Here is a 17,581-nt window from a genome sequence, read left to right as displayed (position 1 = left end):
TTGGTATATATCTTTGCACATAAATTTAAATTGTTTAAATTGTTAACTTCTTGCTTGCTTCCTGTCAGAACAGATGAAACCACAAGGGCTGACCCAGTAGTATCTTGTTTATTCCTGCACAGGTAACTTCTGTTGATTTAAATGAGGTTACTCTATTCTTGTGGAAGTGAATGAAGTCTGAATATCCAAAAGCAAATACAAACTCCTCTCTTCCAGATACTATGCAGGGGGTTAAAAGAATTTTAGAACATTTCTAGCCCTGCATCCCCAAGGGAGTCCATATAGCTTTCAGTGTTTGGGGGTTTTTTGTTTGTTTTTGTTTTTCTTAAAAGAAACTCAAACTCCAGTGATCTTTATTAAACAAGTTGCTAGATTTGGAGTCCAGAGGAATTTTTCCCTAAGATTGGCCAAGACCCTGCATTATTTTCTTTTCCTTCTGAGGATCACGGGGAGTTTTAACTAAAAAATACCATGCTCTGCAGAGAACTTAAAATGGTGTCAGTGATATTCTTCATTGCTTCTGCTCATTTCCTGTATCACATGATAACTTTGGCCTCTAGTTTGTAGTACAGAATTTAAGGTCATGAAAATGATTGAAAATTGTTTTGTGACCTGTGGTGTGTGGTTGTATGTGAAGTAGAATTATGAAGTAGTTTTCTAAAAGAAACATGTACTGCATGAGTGCTTGAGATTGCAGACAACTGGAGTTGATGGCTGAGGTGGCCACAGATCTGTTTTGGTATTCCTAGGTAAGTCCGAAGGCCTGTAAACTGACCTAAAATTTCAGTCTTGAATGAGAATGATTATCTTTAACTACTTTTGGTATCACCTTCTTGTGCTTTGGTAAATTCTTCACTGAAATATTTCTCTCATTCAAATAGCACAGGTAGGGGGCACTCTCTCCCTAAAATTGAAGGGCCAGAATCTAGATCAGTTTGAAGGTTTGCTTATATTAGTTTCTGAGGCTCAGCCTCCCTACAGTGAATAAACATAGAGAATCCTTCTGTGCCATTTTAAAGGAGCAACAAAAATATAGGCAAGGCGGCCGTGGACTTTATATTCTAGCACTTCTTACCAAGTACTGGTTGCCCACCATCATATTTAGGAGGTTGCCACTGCACAGTACAGTAATCTTCTCCAATGTTGCTGATCTTGGGAGCTTCTGGAGGGTCAGGAACATCTGTAGAAAGTGTGAGAATGAATGAGAGTTGTTACTGTTTCAATTTCTGTATACAAGTCAATGAAATATTTTTCTTTAACGTTTTTTCCATATCATATTGATACAGCTTTGTCAGATAGCATCAGTAGGTACAATCGAGAATGTATTACCTTAGTCTAAAGTGAATCTTGCTCTTTGATGCATCTGTATTAGGTTGGTTTTCCTTTAAATACCATTGATTATTCACCTCCCTTGTTCTTCCCAGACATAATCAACTTTTTGCAAAAATGCAAGGTAACAAAGTAATTCTGTTCTGTAAGAAGAGGCTTGCTCCATGGGTTCCTATTTTTTCTAGAATAAACTTTATATAGAATATAATGGCTGTGTGTCTCATATTTTCTTATTCTGGAGATATTCATAGTAAATATTCTGACTTAGGATTTATAAAAGATAAGAAGAGACTTAGTATTCACCTAAGCAGTGAATTCTGAATTTTAATACTGTAGGTGAAAATAATTTTCTTTTATTATTTCTAAGTTTACTTATAACCTGACCTTTTGTCATATGTGTGGCAGGGTATAAACAAGTTAAATATTATTAAAAATTTTATAAAAATTACTGATTCAAAATCATATTGCCCCAGCTCTTCTGTGACTCACAGTGGCAATCTGTTTATCTTATATCAGGTACATTATGTCTCTTTATTCCATTAATCATTTACTGCTTATAGAATGAAACAATCTTTGCTTAAAAACATAAACTGCAACAAAATGACAAGATGTTTTTCTTATCTCAGAGAAGCATGAAGCATACACTTCAGAAAGGGATGTCATCTATAAAATGATAGGATCGTCTGAAACTGGAAATACATAAAAAGGAAATACATGGATTTCTACTGGGAGTTGTTGTCCTACCTTTTCACACAGAAGACAACTACCTGTGAAAAATACTTCTGCCAAATTTTGTGATTGATAGTATTCCTGCCTTTATGATCCTTTTCTGTTTTTTTAAACCTAAAGTCAGAACTTGCCTTGGTTTTAGAGAAGGGTGAGTTTCAGTGAACTCAGGATGCTTTCATGCTCTGGTTGTTTCCTTCCTTCACTTACCAATAACTTTGACTGTGATATCAGCCTTATCTTCTCCCACTGGATTCTTAACTAAAACTCTGTATACTCCCTCGTCCTCCTTTTCTGCTCCTTCAATGATGAAGACACAGTGGTCTTCATGCATCTCCACACGAACTCTGCCTTCAGATTCAAACAGAAGCTGTGGGCAGTGAAAGTAACAGATAAAGGCATTGTGAGTTGTGTCAGGGACAGCCTGATGAGCCTGTGTGTAAGCTGGTGAAAATCTTCAAATCATTGAATTTTATCAAAATTACTGAAAAGCTATAACGTATGTCAAGTTTTACTTGTATGTGGAGGAGAGACAATACAGACTACGTGGCTCACATAAATAACATTTGGGAAAATTGGTTTTGAAAGTCTGCAGGTTGTTAAGATTCATTGCTAGTTATACATACCCCGTTACATTTCAAAGAAGTTACTAAGTACTTCCTCAAATTCTTCTTGGGATAACCACTAGTATCAACTGAAGGAGTTTCATGGATAACAGTTGGGTACTGTGTAAATTCAAGAAGGTTTGCAAATTCAAATTCAAATGGTTGAGCAAACATTCCTGAACAACAGTATCTACATTTGGCATCAGATATCATGGATTTGAACATTTCCCTCTAAAAAACTTACCATGTTTCTTGTAACTTTTAATGGCATCAGTGTGATTTCTGTCACTCAAGAATGTCATATGGGGTACCTTTCTACTCTTCTCTGAGCTGAGGTCTAAACATAATGACCACAACTTTGCTGTGCATTTATAACACACTCCTTTCTTCTTTATGTGCCCACATATCTTTAGACTTAGAACAGGAACCATTAGAAAGCATATGTGCCTAAATAGTGACTAGTACAGCAGAATCCTAACCCTGAGAAAGGTTTATTGTTGCATAATAAATGTAAAATATTTTTTTACTCTATCAAAATAAAGAAGTTCTTTATGAAAAAAGGAACCTTGTTGGAAAATGAATCCTCTTTCACTGTTTTGTACAGACATAGTCCACTCTCTTGACCCATTGTCATCTTTCCCTGTGTCCTGTAAGATTTTGTTCTAGTTTTTTTCCCTGTAGTTATTATTGAAGCTTACGGGGGGGGGGGGGGGGGGGAAGATAAACATTCACAAATATATTAAAAAGAGTTTTCAAATAACTGCTTTGATTCCTTGTAATCCAGCTACCATGTGATGGTGATTAGAAAGAGATTTCCTTGATCAGCGTCTTACTGTAAAATTACTCACTAGATCCCTTGTGCCCATTCAAAGTGTTTGGTAATCACCATTGTGAAGCAGGATGTTGGGCCTGATGTGCTATTTTCTTCACCAGCTTTAACATCTACTGACTTTAATTTTATTTCCTTCTGAATAGGACCTTTTACCTGGAAAACTCTAGGCATATTTGTGTGTCTGCATAAATAATAAGGAACTTACCTTACTATCAGTATTTAAATCACTGCTGTTTTCTGAGGGAGTCATGGAATCATCATTGTTTCGAACAAGGTCACTTTTCTAGATAAACAAAGAAACCACAGGAAGTCAGCTAAATCTTTCTGAGCAAAACAGTGAAGCTGTTTCTGCAAGATGGAGGAGAAAAATCCATAGGTTTGTTAGAGGGCTTGAATATAGAGGTGTGAGAAAAGTGAAGAGCAAAGTGAGGCAGCAAGCAGACCCGGGAAGGAAATCAACTGATATGAAAGTAAAAAGCAGAAATGGAAATAGATGTATCAGACTGCAGTGAATTAAGGGAAGGATAAGTCAGCAAAACCAAATTTGCAGCTTAACAAACAAAGATACATGACATTCCTGAAGTAGAATTGTAACTGGTTATGAATCTGTCTGTGTCCTGTGCTACTAGTTACTGATCTTGAGTAACTACAAAAAAAAGGATTACTTCTTTCTGTAACAATGGGGTAGTGAGTCAATGTAAATGTTTTACACTCAGAAATGTAGTCAGGTCTGTAACACACATCAAACAATGTATTCTGAAGCTGTGCTACTGTTTGTTTAGGATTTCATTAGTAAGTATATGCTATACATCCTTCAAATCAAGACTGGCTTCTTTTACTCATATGTTGACACTTCATGTCTTAGACGTAACACTGTATAAGGGTTGTCTGATACCCAATTGTCATTTTATCAGAGAAACTTGTGTATGAGAGTCAATTTCTCTTGGTTCCCAAAAGAGAGACAAATGGCTTTTTCGTTTGTTTCCATACTAATTCTGCATTGCAGATAAAAGTCCTATGTGTTCCTAAATATGCTAACCTGAACAATGAATGCAGCAGAATCATGAAGAAATGAGACTGGGGAAATTAATATAACTGGCAATATTATCTTGAATATACCTACACCTATGGGAAGTGTAATGATTCTGTAGAATGTTATGCAAAGTATTTCTGTGTTTTGTGCTAGTTATAGCTCAAGAGCCCACAGATGGTGAAGGGTGGGGATGTTCTGAGATAGCCAGAAAGGAAGCTCACTTAACATTTTGTGTCTAGCTTCTAAATTCTTTCTCTGATATCGTGTAATTGCTTTGATAAGGCAAATAGCAAGTCCTCTATTTTCATTTATCAAATACAGTTTTATGCCTGTGGTCTGCTAAGAAGACATTTTCTTCATAGACTACAGAATTCCTGAGAAAGTTTTCTTTTTTTTTAAAAAGAAGCTGCCATCTCCAGAACATGTCCATCCTATCAGATGAAGGTGATGGGGTTGACTGATCATTTACTTCTCTTTCTCTGAGGTAGGAAGAGAATAAACCTGTATGGTATCCTACTGTCTGCATGTACATGTGTCTACTCATATATACTCAGTCCCTTCTTTTGGAAGAGAAAAACAGACAACAGTTCAGAAAAAGAACAGTTCAGGATGACTCTCAGAAAAACAGCTAAATCCCAAACAGCTGCATTGCAGCTATTAAATCTTTCTTGAGGTTTTTTTTAAAAAAAAATTAAAAGGAAGATGAAAATACTTGTAACTAGGAATTGTAAATCAAAGTAATATTTGAGAAAGAAAATAAACTTTTAGTTGTGACTTCCTTGCCTCAGACATTGTGTCAGGTTACACGTTACCTTGTTTACTTTCTGCCAGATGACAGTGGGTGTTGGATCTCCTGATATGGGAACATCCAATCTCAATTTGTTCCCAGCCACCACGATAATAGTGTCAGGGGATTGGCCCAGACAGTCAAGGTGGATTTTGGGAGGTTCTACAGCAAGGGCAGAGAAAATAAGTTTTAAATACAGTTTGAGCGTTCCGTATGTCGGGGGGGGGGGGGGGGGGGAAGGAGGTGAACATTCATTAGGTGAACATTCATTAAATTTCATTCATTCATTCATTTTCATTCATTAAATTAAAAATGAAAAAAACACTGCTTCCTTTGCTATTGAAAACATGTTTACTTGCATATAGATAATGACTGCTGTTCTTACCTTCTCTTGGCACAAAATCAATCTTGACCTCTGGGGGAAAAAAAGGAGGAAGGTAGGAAAAATAGATCAGAAAACAGAATTTACATACATAGCATCTGCACCCAAAAAGTAATTTTAAAACTATTCATCATTAAAACCTCATAAGGCATATACATCAACAGATTAATACAATAAACTGGAAAACAGGCTCTGTAAAACAATGTGATAATGATAACACAAAATAACAGGGAAAAGCAATATGCTTATATTGAGGTATCAGGAAAGAGATTCTGCATACTCTTTCCTGGTATAACCATGATTAATGCCATCATTTTATCCCTCTGGAATTCCCATTACATATTCTAAGACAACTTACCCAAAAACTGAAGCTTGGCAGAAAGGTTGTAAGCAAATCCCTGAGGGATGAAGGAATAATCAGCCTCGTCACCTGGTGTTACATCCTCAATAGTTAGCTTATGGATTCTGGAAACATGAACAAATATATTCCACTCCCTTACCTTCCCTCTACAGGAGAAACAGGGCTATAGCAAAAGACAAGGTGCAGGCTATAGGATATTGACAGACATATTACTATTTCTTCTCCTCTTGCCCTAACATCAAGTCAACAACCACCAGGGCTCTAGACTGCTCTACATTCAGTATTCAAGCAAATCCATGTTAGCATGTTGTCTATGAATGGATTTTTTTTGTCGAGGTAGGTGCATAGTCTAGTCTGAATAGAGGAAGCGGTTTCTCTGCTTTAGTCGAGTCCTTTACCATCACTAGGGCAGTTGTAACACTGCTGACTGGTTTCATTTGCTCAGATTATGACTACAATAAATTCTGGAAAAACAAGATAAAAATTGATGCTCTATCCCTGTATTATTATAAATTCAAAACAGAATACAGAAAGGGAGTACCAAGGAAGACTTTACCTAACATGTAACGCTTATGTATCTTCTGAATCTTCTTGGTCTTCATTTCCAGTAGTAGTAAAAGTGCTAAGAAACTTAAACGCTGAATTGTGCAACTGTACGTGTTAATATAAACACTAATTTTTCTGAAGGGTATTATACATAAGTGCTATCTTCATCTGTCTAAACACTACTGCTAATTTTAAAACTATCAACAATATTTTCTAGATTGATTGAACACCAATAAAACATGAAATCCCAATGAAAACAGAGTATGAATTCTGCTGATATACCACTGATGCCATACCTGCAAAACATACTAACACAGAAAGACTACACACATACCAAAGCGAGTCTGTGACTATATGTTGATTGTGTATGAGAAGGTTTTTAACTTTTTTCCTTTTAGCTGGATCCAGGACAATATCTTGGTTTATATTCCTATCCCCTGAGATAATAGTTCCCGTGGACTGTAATGCAATACCCAAGTCTGTACCTGCTTTCTGAAACAAGACTAACCTGCCAATATGGGAGATCTTTATCCTTTCATCTGGGACCACCTCCTTTCCATTTTTCAACCAGATTCCTTTAACATTTTCATCAGAAACTTCACACTTGAAGACTGCCTGGTCACGTGCCTTCACTGTCAGGTCCGCAATGCTCTGATAAACTTCCAGCTTTTTCTCTGATATTGTAAGAATAATCGATACACACATCAACAAACCAGAATAGATCTGTAAAGTAAACTGTTGGTGTGGATTTACTGAGTAGAAAAGGCTGGGCCTGAGCAAGCTGTTTGTGGAAGGGTGAAATATGAAGGGAAATCCACAGCATGCAGGGCTTTAACAGGACTGATAGCTAAGCACCTGTTATTATCAGGGTATCTGTTACATCCGGCACACAGGTCCGAGTTCTCCTTGAGGCCTTTATTATCAAACCTTATGCCCCTTATTAAATCTTTCCCTGGCATAAGGATTATGCTACTCCTATGCACTATCTTGGAGAAGGTTACCTTTAGCCTGTTTTCATTTTTCACCTTCTCTGGTTCTGTAATGTTACCTGTGCCTACCTTGTACAATTAGTTCAGCGACTGATACCCCACCATTGGTCTTCACAGTGTAGTGTCCACTATCCTCCTTGGTTGACTCATTAATAATTAGATACTGCTTTTTTCCATCTTTCTTGAATCGGTATTTGAATGTTTCTTCCCGTGTCAGCTCGATTCCGTCCTTTTCCCTGCAATGCCAAATAGTGTTGAGTCATTTTAATATGGTTGGAAGAGGAGAGTAAGAGTCAGCTCACTGTTACTAGAGATGGGAAGACACAAGATAAATCCAATCTTTGCAGCATTTCAAGTTAGAAAAAAAAGAGACCATTGCACAAATGTTAGTGGAACCAAAACCAGAATGCTTCTAGCTTGACCATTAATTTTCACTAGGTATTTGACTTCTGGTTCAAGGGAGTTCACTCGCAAGGAATTACTTGATAGTTACTATTTATATGCTATAGATAAACATGGAAATATGTTAAATGCTGTAGAAGATATAGATCTTAAAAACTGCTATAAGGTAAATGGGACTTGGAAATGACTTAAAAGTCTTAATTTTCCTGATGTGAATTATAATTGTTATAAACTCATGGTTTGTGTGGGCATCAGTAAAAGAAGAAAATTTTAGGATGGATTTAAATGAAGATGTATTTCAGATTTTTTAGCCCTTTCCATTCAAGGATGCCACGGTATATTTAAGACGTTACTAAATTAAGCTTCACCATCCAGGCTGGGAGGAAATTTAATTATTATGATTTCCAATTATCATGAAGGGAAACAAGTAGAGAGGATTTGTGCTGTTTAGTCAAGGTCACACGAAAATACTTAAGACTTTTTAAAGATTTCCTGTTCCTAATCCTAAATAACATAAACAGGCTACAAGAAAATAACTTGGAATTTCTTGATCTTACTCCTTTTGTAGCATTTAATCTTCTTCATTATTATTTGAATATATTTATATTATGTTACTTGACTACTGCTGTAGTTCATAAATGAAAAAGTTTTTCTCTTTGATATTTACTTATGTGGAAGAAGAAATAGACAAGAAGTTACGCTTTTAATGCGGTAAGAATTTTCTTTCTACCTTGTGTTACGTGTTACCAGTGACTATCAGCTTAACAAAAGAGCTTACAGGATAGCAAATTGAAATGGTACTTAGGGTGTCATTAAAATACTATAGCTCTAATCTCTGGGTAGATGCGTGCAAGGAAACCTCTTGCCTCTGTCAGAGTCTGCTGAAGTAAATCACAAGATCAAAACTTCAAGCAGAGACAGGAAGCTTACAACTTGTGACTTAGATGTACCTGCTGCAACTGCGTTTCAGAATACCTACAGGTTACTCCCTCCTAACTGTTTTTTAGAGCACAGCTTATCGGAACTTACAGTTGGTTTAGAAAAACACTGGCCTCCTTTCCAAATCACAGGACTACAACACCAGTAAGGGAGGAAACAGAGGATGCCTATAACAACCCTGTTGAAACACAGCGCTTACTGTTATGTCAGGGTAATGTTTCCTCTGCTTGCTGAGTGGCAAGAGTCTGAGGCCACATGCAGGATGCTCTCCTAAGGCTGATATTCTCATTCATGCAGATTAGTTCTGGAACAAGTGCTACAATGCAATGCGTAAACCTTTGCTGAACTGCTGAGAATGGACTGTAATCCAGAAGTTCAACACACTGCTGTGGCAAAACCAGGCATGTGCACTGTGGTTAGTGTTCCAAAGCTGAACTTTTAAATTTCTTTTTTGTTGGTGTCTTTTGACACATTGCTCATCAAAGATATCTGAATGTTCTATTCAGCCACTGGTAACAAAGAGGTCTCTTGAAATCTTGTCTAAGTAATGAAAATAGATTATTTGCAATGACTAGTGTCTTAAATCCCTGGGAAAGGAATAGTATATTTAACTCGTGTTTGTTATTGCTGATGCTGTGTACAAGTAGAGTGCAGAGGGATGTACTGACAAATAGTGGAGTGATAAAACTGTAAACCTCAAAAAAGAACTCCCAGATATCATTTGGCTTAAAATAATATACTGCTGCAGTGAAAAGTTAAAAACCTCATATAAGGTAGTATTACCGGCTTTCCTTTGCTAACTAGAGCAAAGAAGTAGAATCAGCTGATATTAAAGCGTCAGTGGAGGATTTTATAGCACCATAGAAATATTGGTTTAAAGACTACCATAGATCATCTGGTCCAGCCTCACACTTGAAGCAGAACTAGTACAATAGGTCAGCCATGGGTTAGCCTATCCAAGTCCTGAACATCTGCATGATCAAATATCTGTTCTCAACCTTGCCATTCAATGCCTCTTCTCTCTGGAAGTGCTTTCCTATTTCCTGTTTAGAATGTAAGGATAAATTGGTTAATGTCTTCTGAGATATCACTGATGTAAGTATTATGTGATAATGGGGACACACAGATTTATTGTCATTATTATATTACTATATTTTGTTTTCATTTGGAGCTGATAAGATGATACATCCAGCATTCAGAGATGGAAAAATCAGGTCAAAACTATGTATTTTATTGCATTTTTTCCTTCAACAATTATATGATTTCCAAGACCATCTGAAGTTTAGGAATAACTATTGCATATTACTGCATAATAATAATGTGAGACCTTTCTGGGTGATCAAGAGAACGTTCCTGATTACTATGAAAAGACCACATAGTGAATTCTCCAAGCCCTAGTCTGATGGTCATGCCTAAGAGGCCTTATTTCTGTCTTGTGCAAGTCACGTAATTGCTTTTGTTCATGTGCTTGTGATTTCATATCCCACGTTTAAAGGGTGCAAGAGTTATAACAGGTGCCCTGAGTTAGTGCCTGTTACTTGGCTTAAACTCTTGAGCATTTCCCTAATGAGCCATAAAACTGGAACTCTTTCTCCATACTGTGTTGCATGTTTTCCCTGGACGCTTCTCTCCATTGCCCAAAACGCTTACTTTGTCATCAAAAAGCATTGACTGAGTCTCATATAACAAAACCAGTAAAATACAGTGTAAATGTCTAACTGCTCAGTTTTCTGCTGCTATGATTTGAAGAGTTTCTCTGACCACTTGCTGCATTTCAGGCTGAGACAGCTGCTGGTTTGCCCTTGTCACACCAAATGCCCATCCCACAGATACCAGCTCTGCAAGATGTATGGGAGTTGTTCAAAGGCACAGGATCAAAGTGTGGCAGCTGCACTGTGCTCTGAGAGGGACAGATCTGGTTGTCCCCATCTCTTGTGACCAGGCATCTGTAAGCAGTTCCTGAACAATAGCATGCGTATGCCTGTGCATGTGGCTTTAATAGTGTAATGCATACGCTGTACTAGCTCTTGGGCTCTATTTAAATTTGCAGTTCCTTCCTTTGGGAGAGCAGATGAGTGGTTGGCACTTTCCAGGAATGTAATGGGAGTTGTGGGAACAGTTGATAACCATGTGCCTGAAGCTGTTAACAAGCACAAGAGAATTTCATCTGGTAGAGAAATGAAGTGAGAACAGTGTGCGTAAGACCTGGTATGTGAGCCCTGCCTGCTGTGCCTGCCCAAGCAGTGTGAATCTTCCAGCTTCCACTCAGCTGGAATGCCCAACAAAATGGACTCTGTGGTTTGTCATCTTAATCCTGCTTGCTGCATATGCAAAATGACTGGCTTTGCAGGATCACCACAACAGGTATGTTAAAATAAGGCAATGACCTTCCCTCTCTGTCTCAAGAGACACTACCTGTTACCTAAGAAAAAAATACTTTAAAAAAAAAAACCTCATGGCAGTTGAGAAGACCAGAAGAGTCCATAAAGTAAAGCAAACTCATCACAATACAGATCTGATTACTCTGGGCAATAGTTAGACATTACTGTCAAGTGTTTAGAAAACTTTAAAGATATCAGCTTGGTACAGTCACTAGCATCCTGTAAACACTGAACAAAAAATTCTAGAGACACTATAAAATGTCTATACTGAATTTTTCTGCCATATTCTGGCCTCTCAGTTCCTCCTCAATGTTTGACACATAGGGGGAGGATCAGTCTTTTCCTGAAAACAATTGTGTAGGATGCCTTCTTCCTTTTTATTCCACAACTCTTGTCCACAAACACTGGTCCTAGAACGTCCCATGGAGGGAGATGTTTTCATGTTGTTTGGGACTTTTTTCCCTTTTCTATTCCCTTACCATTTCACAGTAGCTCCTTCCTCAGACACTTCACACTCGAACTCCACTCTCTCTCCAACCATCACCATCTGGTCCTCCAGTGGGTGAGTGATCAGGATTGGAGGTTCTGGAAATGAAGAGACTTTTATTAAAACACTATTCTGAAAGACTGAAGACCAGAGGTAAATTTCACCACTCTGCACTCCACAGGAAGAACCCCTGGCCAAATACTTGGTGATGCTCTCTGTGTTGGAACTTAAAATTTGCTATGCCGGATCACATTATCAATATTATCAAATGACCTTTTGGTTTTTGCTTCATGAGACAGAATACAAACACAGGATTAATCAGTTTTCATATGTATTCTGAAATTCTAAACTGGAGGCATTAGTTTTCTGTACTACTTGTGGAGCTTGAGGCACATGTTTATCTTGAGCGGAATCATATTTTTAAAGTAAGTTTCCAGCCCTATTGTTGGGGAGACATAAATCACTTTCCAAATGAGAATTAATGGTAATTATTACTGTGCTGTTTTCCTGTGCTTTCTTAGTTGCAGCTATAGGGAAAATTTTCCTTCATTTAACTGTAAGAAAAATATCTACTTCAACAGATGTCAGAATTTGTTCCTATGTTTGAGAATTTCCTTTCCTATGAGATTACCTAATCTGAGAGTAGAGAAGGTGACAGTAATTCAATGCTAAATGTTAGGGAAGATCTCTTTCCTTTTGCTGCCATTGCCTACCTTTTACAAATAATTCTGTGAAGCTCTTCTCCTCCTCTACCACACATTCATATGCTGCATCATCGGCCAGAGAGCAGTGGTTTATGGTCAGTATTCTCTTGTTCCCAACAGCTTCAAAAATATATCTGAAAAGAGAATATAAATGTAATTATCAGTGAGTAACTCTTTTGGACCCACTCACTGTTTTCCCCTGCCTGGCAGGGGGACATCAGTGGCAAGGTTTCTGACATCAGTGGCAAGGTTTGTTAAGACTCAAGCCCTATATCCCTGTTCTGGTGCAGTGGACAGCAGTAGTGTTTGAAAAACTAGCGTAGGAAACTATGGAGAAATCTTCATACAAGTGTGAGACATACAAACTCCTGTGAATGGTGTTGGATGCTTTTCTAACATCTAGCCATACAACAAACCTGACTACTGTTAAAAATGCTTTGTCATGGCTTCAGCACAAAATCACTGGAAATTAGTTTTACAAACAAGCTACACTGAAGTATATCCCATATCACGAGAAAGTAATTTTGAACCCTGGGTATACACATAAAGATAAGAATATAATCTGAGGACTTACTTGCTAAGTAGGTAGACATAAGCATCCAGTTCCAGGTGTAGATATATAGAGCAGAGGGAAGAAAAAGAAAAAGTTATGAGAACAGCAAACTGACCCTGAGCCAAAGCACTATGCAGATTCTTTCTCAGCTCCTATTTCTCCCTATTTTATTCCTTTCTTTCTAAGAAAAGCTAGTTTTTCCACTTTGTCCAAGCTGTAGCTCATTCCCTTTTGGATTTCCCATATTTCTAGTTTACCTGCCGCTCACTTGGATCTCTTGTCCATTCTTTAGCCATTTCACATCAGCATCTGGATTGGCAACTTCAACCATTAATTTAATCTTTTGTCCTTTGTCCACTTGGTAAGCTGGATCCAGTTTCTTGAGGAATGCTGTGATGAAGAATGATTTAAAAAAATAATAATTTCTTAATAATTCTTACACTTAACATTGGGGTTTTTACATTCTCTGTCAGGAAAGGAAATCTTTATTCCCTTTCCTCTTGTTTACCATCACCTTAAACCTTCCCCACTTTCTGCATCCCTGTTTGCATTTTTACTATTTCTGTCTGTTCTTCATCCTGTTCCATTTTCTGTTTTTCCTTAACATAGGACAAAAAGCATGTGATATAAACTAAAATAGGCAACATAGAATATTCTAAATCAGATGTGAATATGTACTTCAACACATCGTAAATAGAGTTATAGCTACGTCTGCCCACATAGGAAAATGATACTGATCTTCTCAGTACTAATGAATGGCAGTTTGCCTTCTCTGTTTCAGACTTTTAAAACAAATTAATTAAAATTCAGTAATTAATACTTCACAAGACTAGAAAAGGCTCAAGAATTCAAAATCTGTCATCCCAATGGAAATTAAATTCTTTAAATGTATCACTGATGCCTGACATACCAGTTTTGGGGGCGGGGGGAGTGGGGGTAGTGTTGCTTTATCTTCAGGGAAAGGTAAGGAGCAGAGCAGAAGAAACTAGTAAAATGAGCAGCTTCAGAATATCCAGAGTTTCAGAGCAAGGTAGCTCAGAGCTTTGGGGCATAGCTTTAATCTTTGGTAATCAGCATTTCACATGTAAGGACTGTGTACCAATTGGAATAGGAAACTCCTATTTCTCATGCTCTTGTATCTGCCTGCTGTCCAGCTGATGTTAATATTTGAAGAACTCCCAGAGAAGAAGATACGAACACATATATTTGGAATAAATACAGCTCGCCAACCTGTACTTTTTTTCTGTTCCTTCTTTATGCGTTTGAGGCGTTTCAGCATCCCACGCAAATCTGTGATACCATACTGAAAAGCAATTTTCTCATATTCAGAAGGAGGAGCATTCCTCAGGATTTCCCAGACATCAACATCAGATTGTGATTCAGATTTTGCTTCACCTCTGCAGAAAGGGATTAGAGTATCTGAATGCCACTTTTGAGAGGATTTAAAAATAGCCATAGGCCTGGCAAGCTACTTAGTGGCTTGATGAAGCCATTTCTTAATAAAAAATTTAGCACTCTAACTTTTTACTATATTATTGCCTAAAACAATGAAATAAAACTGGTGACTAGTTTTACTTATATTTATATATACAGTGATTAAAATCCAATCGCTGTCCTGAAGCATTCACTTTATAATGGCCAAAGCAAATAAATATTAACTTCCCTTTAAAGATGGGTAATGGAAACACAAGGAGACTTATTTTCCTGGCATGGTCATACACAAAACATGTGGCAAAGCAAGGAACTGAACTGGTATCCTGGGAACACCTTAGAAACAAGGCAGTCGGTTTATGTTAATAAGAAATAAGTCCTTTTCTACTCAGAACATTTTTTCTCTTCACTAAAATGAATCACAGATTATTAAAATATTTGTTGTCTATTGTAAAGACAGTTGTTGGCTATAGTAATCTATAAAACATAAAGACACATAGACTGGTGAGTAGTGGCAAACAAGACAATATTTACAATGGACTACTTATAGTTTAACCAAAGAACTAGTGATTATAGAAGAATTAATGTTCAGTTTAGCAAAACCAAGTGAAAATTTGGTTGTCTGGCTTTGGGGAAGGCATTCTTTTTCTGTCATAAATAGAAATAAATAAATAGAAAGATCATAAATAGAAAAAGAAATTGGTGTAACCTTACCGATTTACTGAGCGCAAGAAGCTGCTGTACTTCAGAACGACGCAGGGAACCGTTTGGAAAAACATGCAGCATCCCGATGGGCAAGAAAGAGGGCATCATGTGTTAATACAAAAGAGCCATGAATGCCATCTTCACCTTTAGCAGAACAAGCCTGTGCTTCAGTAGCAGGGAGATGAAGGGACTCATGCAAAAGCTCTGAAATAGGCTTAAGAAAAATGCTGTTCCCTATTGAAACCAAACTCAGTCCCACACTTTGTACAGTTCCACTGCAATTTATATTATAAGTGTAAGCACTTCTGCTCATTCCTAATTATGGCTGACCACCTTACAGGGAAAAAGTAGCTCTACTTTGCCCTGTCGTTATGAAGTTGTTGCCTGTCATAGTTTGCATTTTGGTAAACAGAGAAAGGATGAAAGAAGTAACATTTTCTTAAAAATTTCTTTAGGAAAAGGAACTTCCTGCAGCTGTTGTTTCTGATATCACCAGGACAAAGCAGATTCCAGTGCAGCAGAACACACCCTTATAAAGAAGCCATGTTCAGTGGTAAACCCCAACAAGAAGACAAGTTATGCAGCAGGTAATGCAGAGGGAAGTGGAGGGTTATTGGACATATTTCCATTTTTTTCAGGAAAAGAACAGTCCCATTAGTCTGTGAGAAATACTGCTACTTAAAAAAGCATGCCTGTAGTCAGTCTAGACAGCAGGTATAGCCAAACATTTCTGATACCCCTTTTATTGCCCAAAAAAGGGTTGCTTGTAACGAGAGCGCTATGTTTATTAAAGTACTGCAGTCCAGGCTTGGGATTTCCAGCACCCTTGTAGCTCTTGAACAGAAAGGAAGCAAGAGAAGAGGATTTCAGCTCAGTGAGTTTGAGCTGAAACATGGCATGCAATATCTTGTGTCTTTGGGGAGTGGTTTAGCACTCACAAAGCCTTCACTGGCACTCGTTGAATTGATAGGTGTATCTGAAGCTTGGACTCCTTGTGATAAGTGCAGTGTACTGTGTATTTGCTTTGTCATAACACTGCACCAACATCACCCACAAATTTAATCAGTATTCCTCTTCTCTATATATCTGTAGTTTAGTTTGGGGCAGCTACAAATGGTTTGTAGTTTTGCCTATCAGAAGGCAGAACAATTGAACTGATTTGCCAAATAGACCAAGATTTTTTTTTAACACAAGCAGTTCTTAGGCTAGTTGCCCTGATCATATCAATGAGCAACTTTAAAAATTTCTAAATACATGTAAATTGGAATAGATATATAAGTACATAAAACTAGGAATATATAATATTTCTAATATGTGCTAAGTTCTTTGTACTAGTACAATTAATGTTCTGTGGAGCAAACTGTATCTCAAAAGGAAATATAAAACCATAGGAAATAAGAAAGACTTAACAGATTCATATGTTATTATTTTCCCTCAGGCATTGTATAAATATTGGTGCTCTCTCTGTCTATCTGTCTACTTATATGCTCGTCCATATACACCGCTTTACCTGAAAATTTGCAGGTAGGATTATTCATGGAGTTTTCAGAAATATTTTGTGTGAGTTATTTTTAAATACACCATGAGAAAAATCCTCCAAATTGGAAGCAATTCCACAGTCTAGTATATCTCGCTATTGAGACAACTTCCTTAATTTTTGCTCTAGCTTTTCCATTACTCAGTGTCATGCCATTGTTATATCTGGCAGTACTGTTTTGGTGTATGCAAGCTGAAATACAAGAAATTTGACCCTAAGCAAGAGTATAGTCTCTTCCTTGGAAATAGTAATATTTTCTAATTACAGGGAAAGGCTTCTAAGTTGCATGTAAAATGGTACTAAAAGCTAAAGGTTGTAATTTGTATAATGTTTGAGTTCTGAAAAAGAAAAGAAAAAAAAATGTTTTTCTCTCCCTCTAAGCAAAGGTTTCCCTATCCCAATACTCCTTTTCACCATTTTGTATTTGTTAAAACATTCTCTTTGATCCCATAAAGACACAGAGTTTCCACAGCTAGGCTGTACTCTTTCAATACCAACAGGAACTAAGCAGTGTATGAAAAATAATAGAGCATTTGGACTCCTGAAGTTTCTCCCATCCTTATGTTACTCTCCCTGATGTTGGGGTTCCTTATTCAGAGTGATCACCTCATAGGCTAACTATGCACTTGGGGGCATTAAGATGCAGCTTAGTGAACTTGCTGTAAATGGAATATGCAGCTGATATGTTTTAAACATATGTGGAGGGGTTAAAAATAGTTTTGTACATCCCAGGGATGGTTCCTTCCTATCCCATTACTGTCAACTGATTGGACCCTGTCAGCTGTCACCTCCTTCAAGGTCTCTGCTCACTATCCCATTTAATAGTTCTGTGACAGCTGTTCCCTTCCTCTT

At 37.4% G+C, this 17,581-nt stretch overlaps 1 protein-coding gene across 1 annotated transcript in view; it reads right to left on the bottom strand.

Annotated features, from left to right (window-relative positions):
• The window catches only part of MYBPC3 (myosin binding protein C3), a 60,741-nt gene that overhangs the window by 21,759 nt on the left and 21,401 nt on the right, over positions 1 to 17,581 (bottom strand). The window contains exons 11-24 of the mRNA XM_075713018.1: positions 15,202 to 15,225; positions 14,287 to 14,453; positions 13,314 to 13,446; positions 13,078 to 13,080; positions 12,513 to 12,637; positions 11,792 to 11,897; positions 7,660 to 7,826; positions 7,110 to 7,275; positions 6,053 to 6,159; positions 5,698 to 5,727; positions 5,338 to 5,474; positions 3,698 to 3,775; positions 2,266 to 2,425; positions 1,076 to 1,180 (exon numbers count right to left, since the gene is read on the bottom strand). Coding sequence (XP_075569133.1) covers positions 1,076 to 1,180; positions 2,266 to 2,425; positions 3,698 to 3,775; positions 5,338 to 5,474; positions 5,698 to 5,727; positions 6,053 to 6,159; positions 7,110 to 7,275; positions 7,660 to 7,826; positions 11,792 to 11,897; positions 12,513 to 12,637; positions 13,078 to 13,080; positions 13,314 to 13,446; positions 14,287 to 14,453; positions 15,202 to 15,225 — 1,508 coding nt within the window. The remainder of the gene's footprint in view (positions 1 to 1,075; positions 1,181 to 2,265; positions 2,426 to 3,697; positions 3,776 to 5,337; positions 5,475 to 5,697; positions 5,728 to 6,052; positions 6,160 to 7,109; positions 7,276 to 7,659; positions 7,827 to 11,791; positions 11,898 to 12,512; positions 12,638 to 13,077; positions 13,081 to 13,313; positions 13,447 to 14,286; positions 14,454 to 15,201; positions 15,226 to 17,581) is intronic.

Source organism: Pelecanus crispus, chromosome 6, assembly GCF_030463565.1.
Source record: "Pelecanus crispus isolate bPelCri1 chromosome 6, bPelCri1.pri, whole genome shotgun sequence".
In the NCBI taxonomy this organism is placed as follows: domain Eukaryota; kingdom Metazoa; phylum Chordata; class Aves; order Pelecaniformes; family Pelecanidae; genus Pelecanus; species Pelecanus crispus.
The sequence above is the reverse complement of the archived record's forward strand: the minus strand, read 5'-3'. Positions and strand labels throughout refer to the sequence as shown.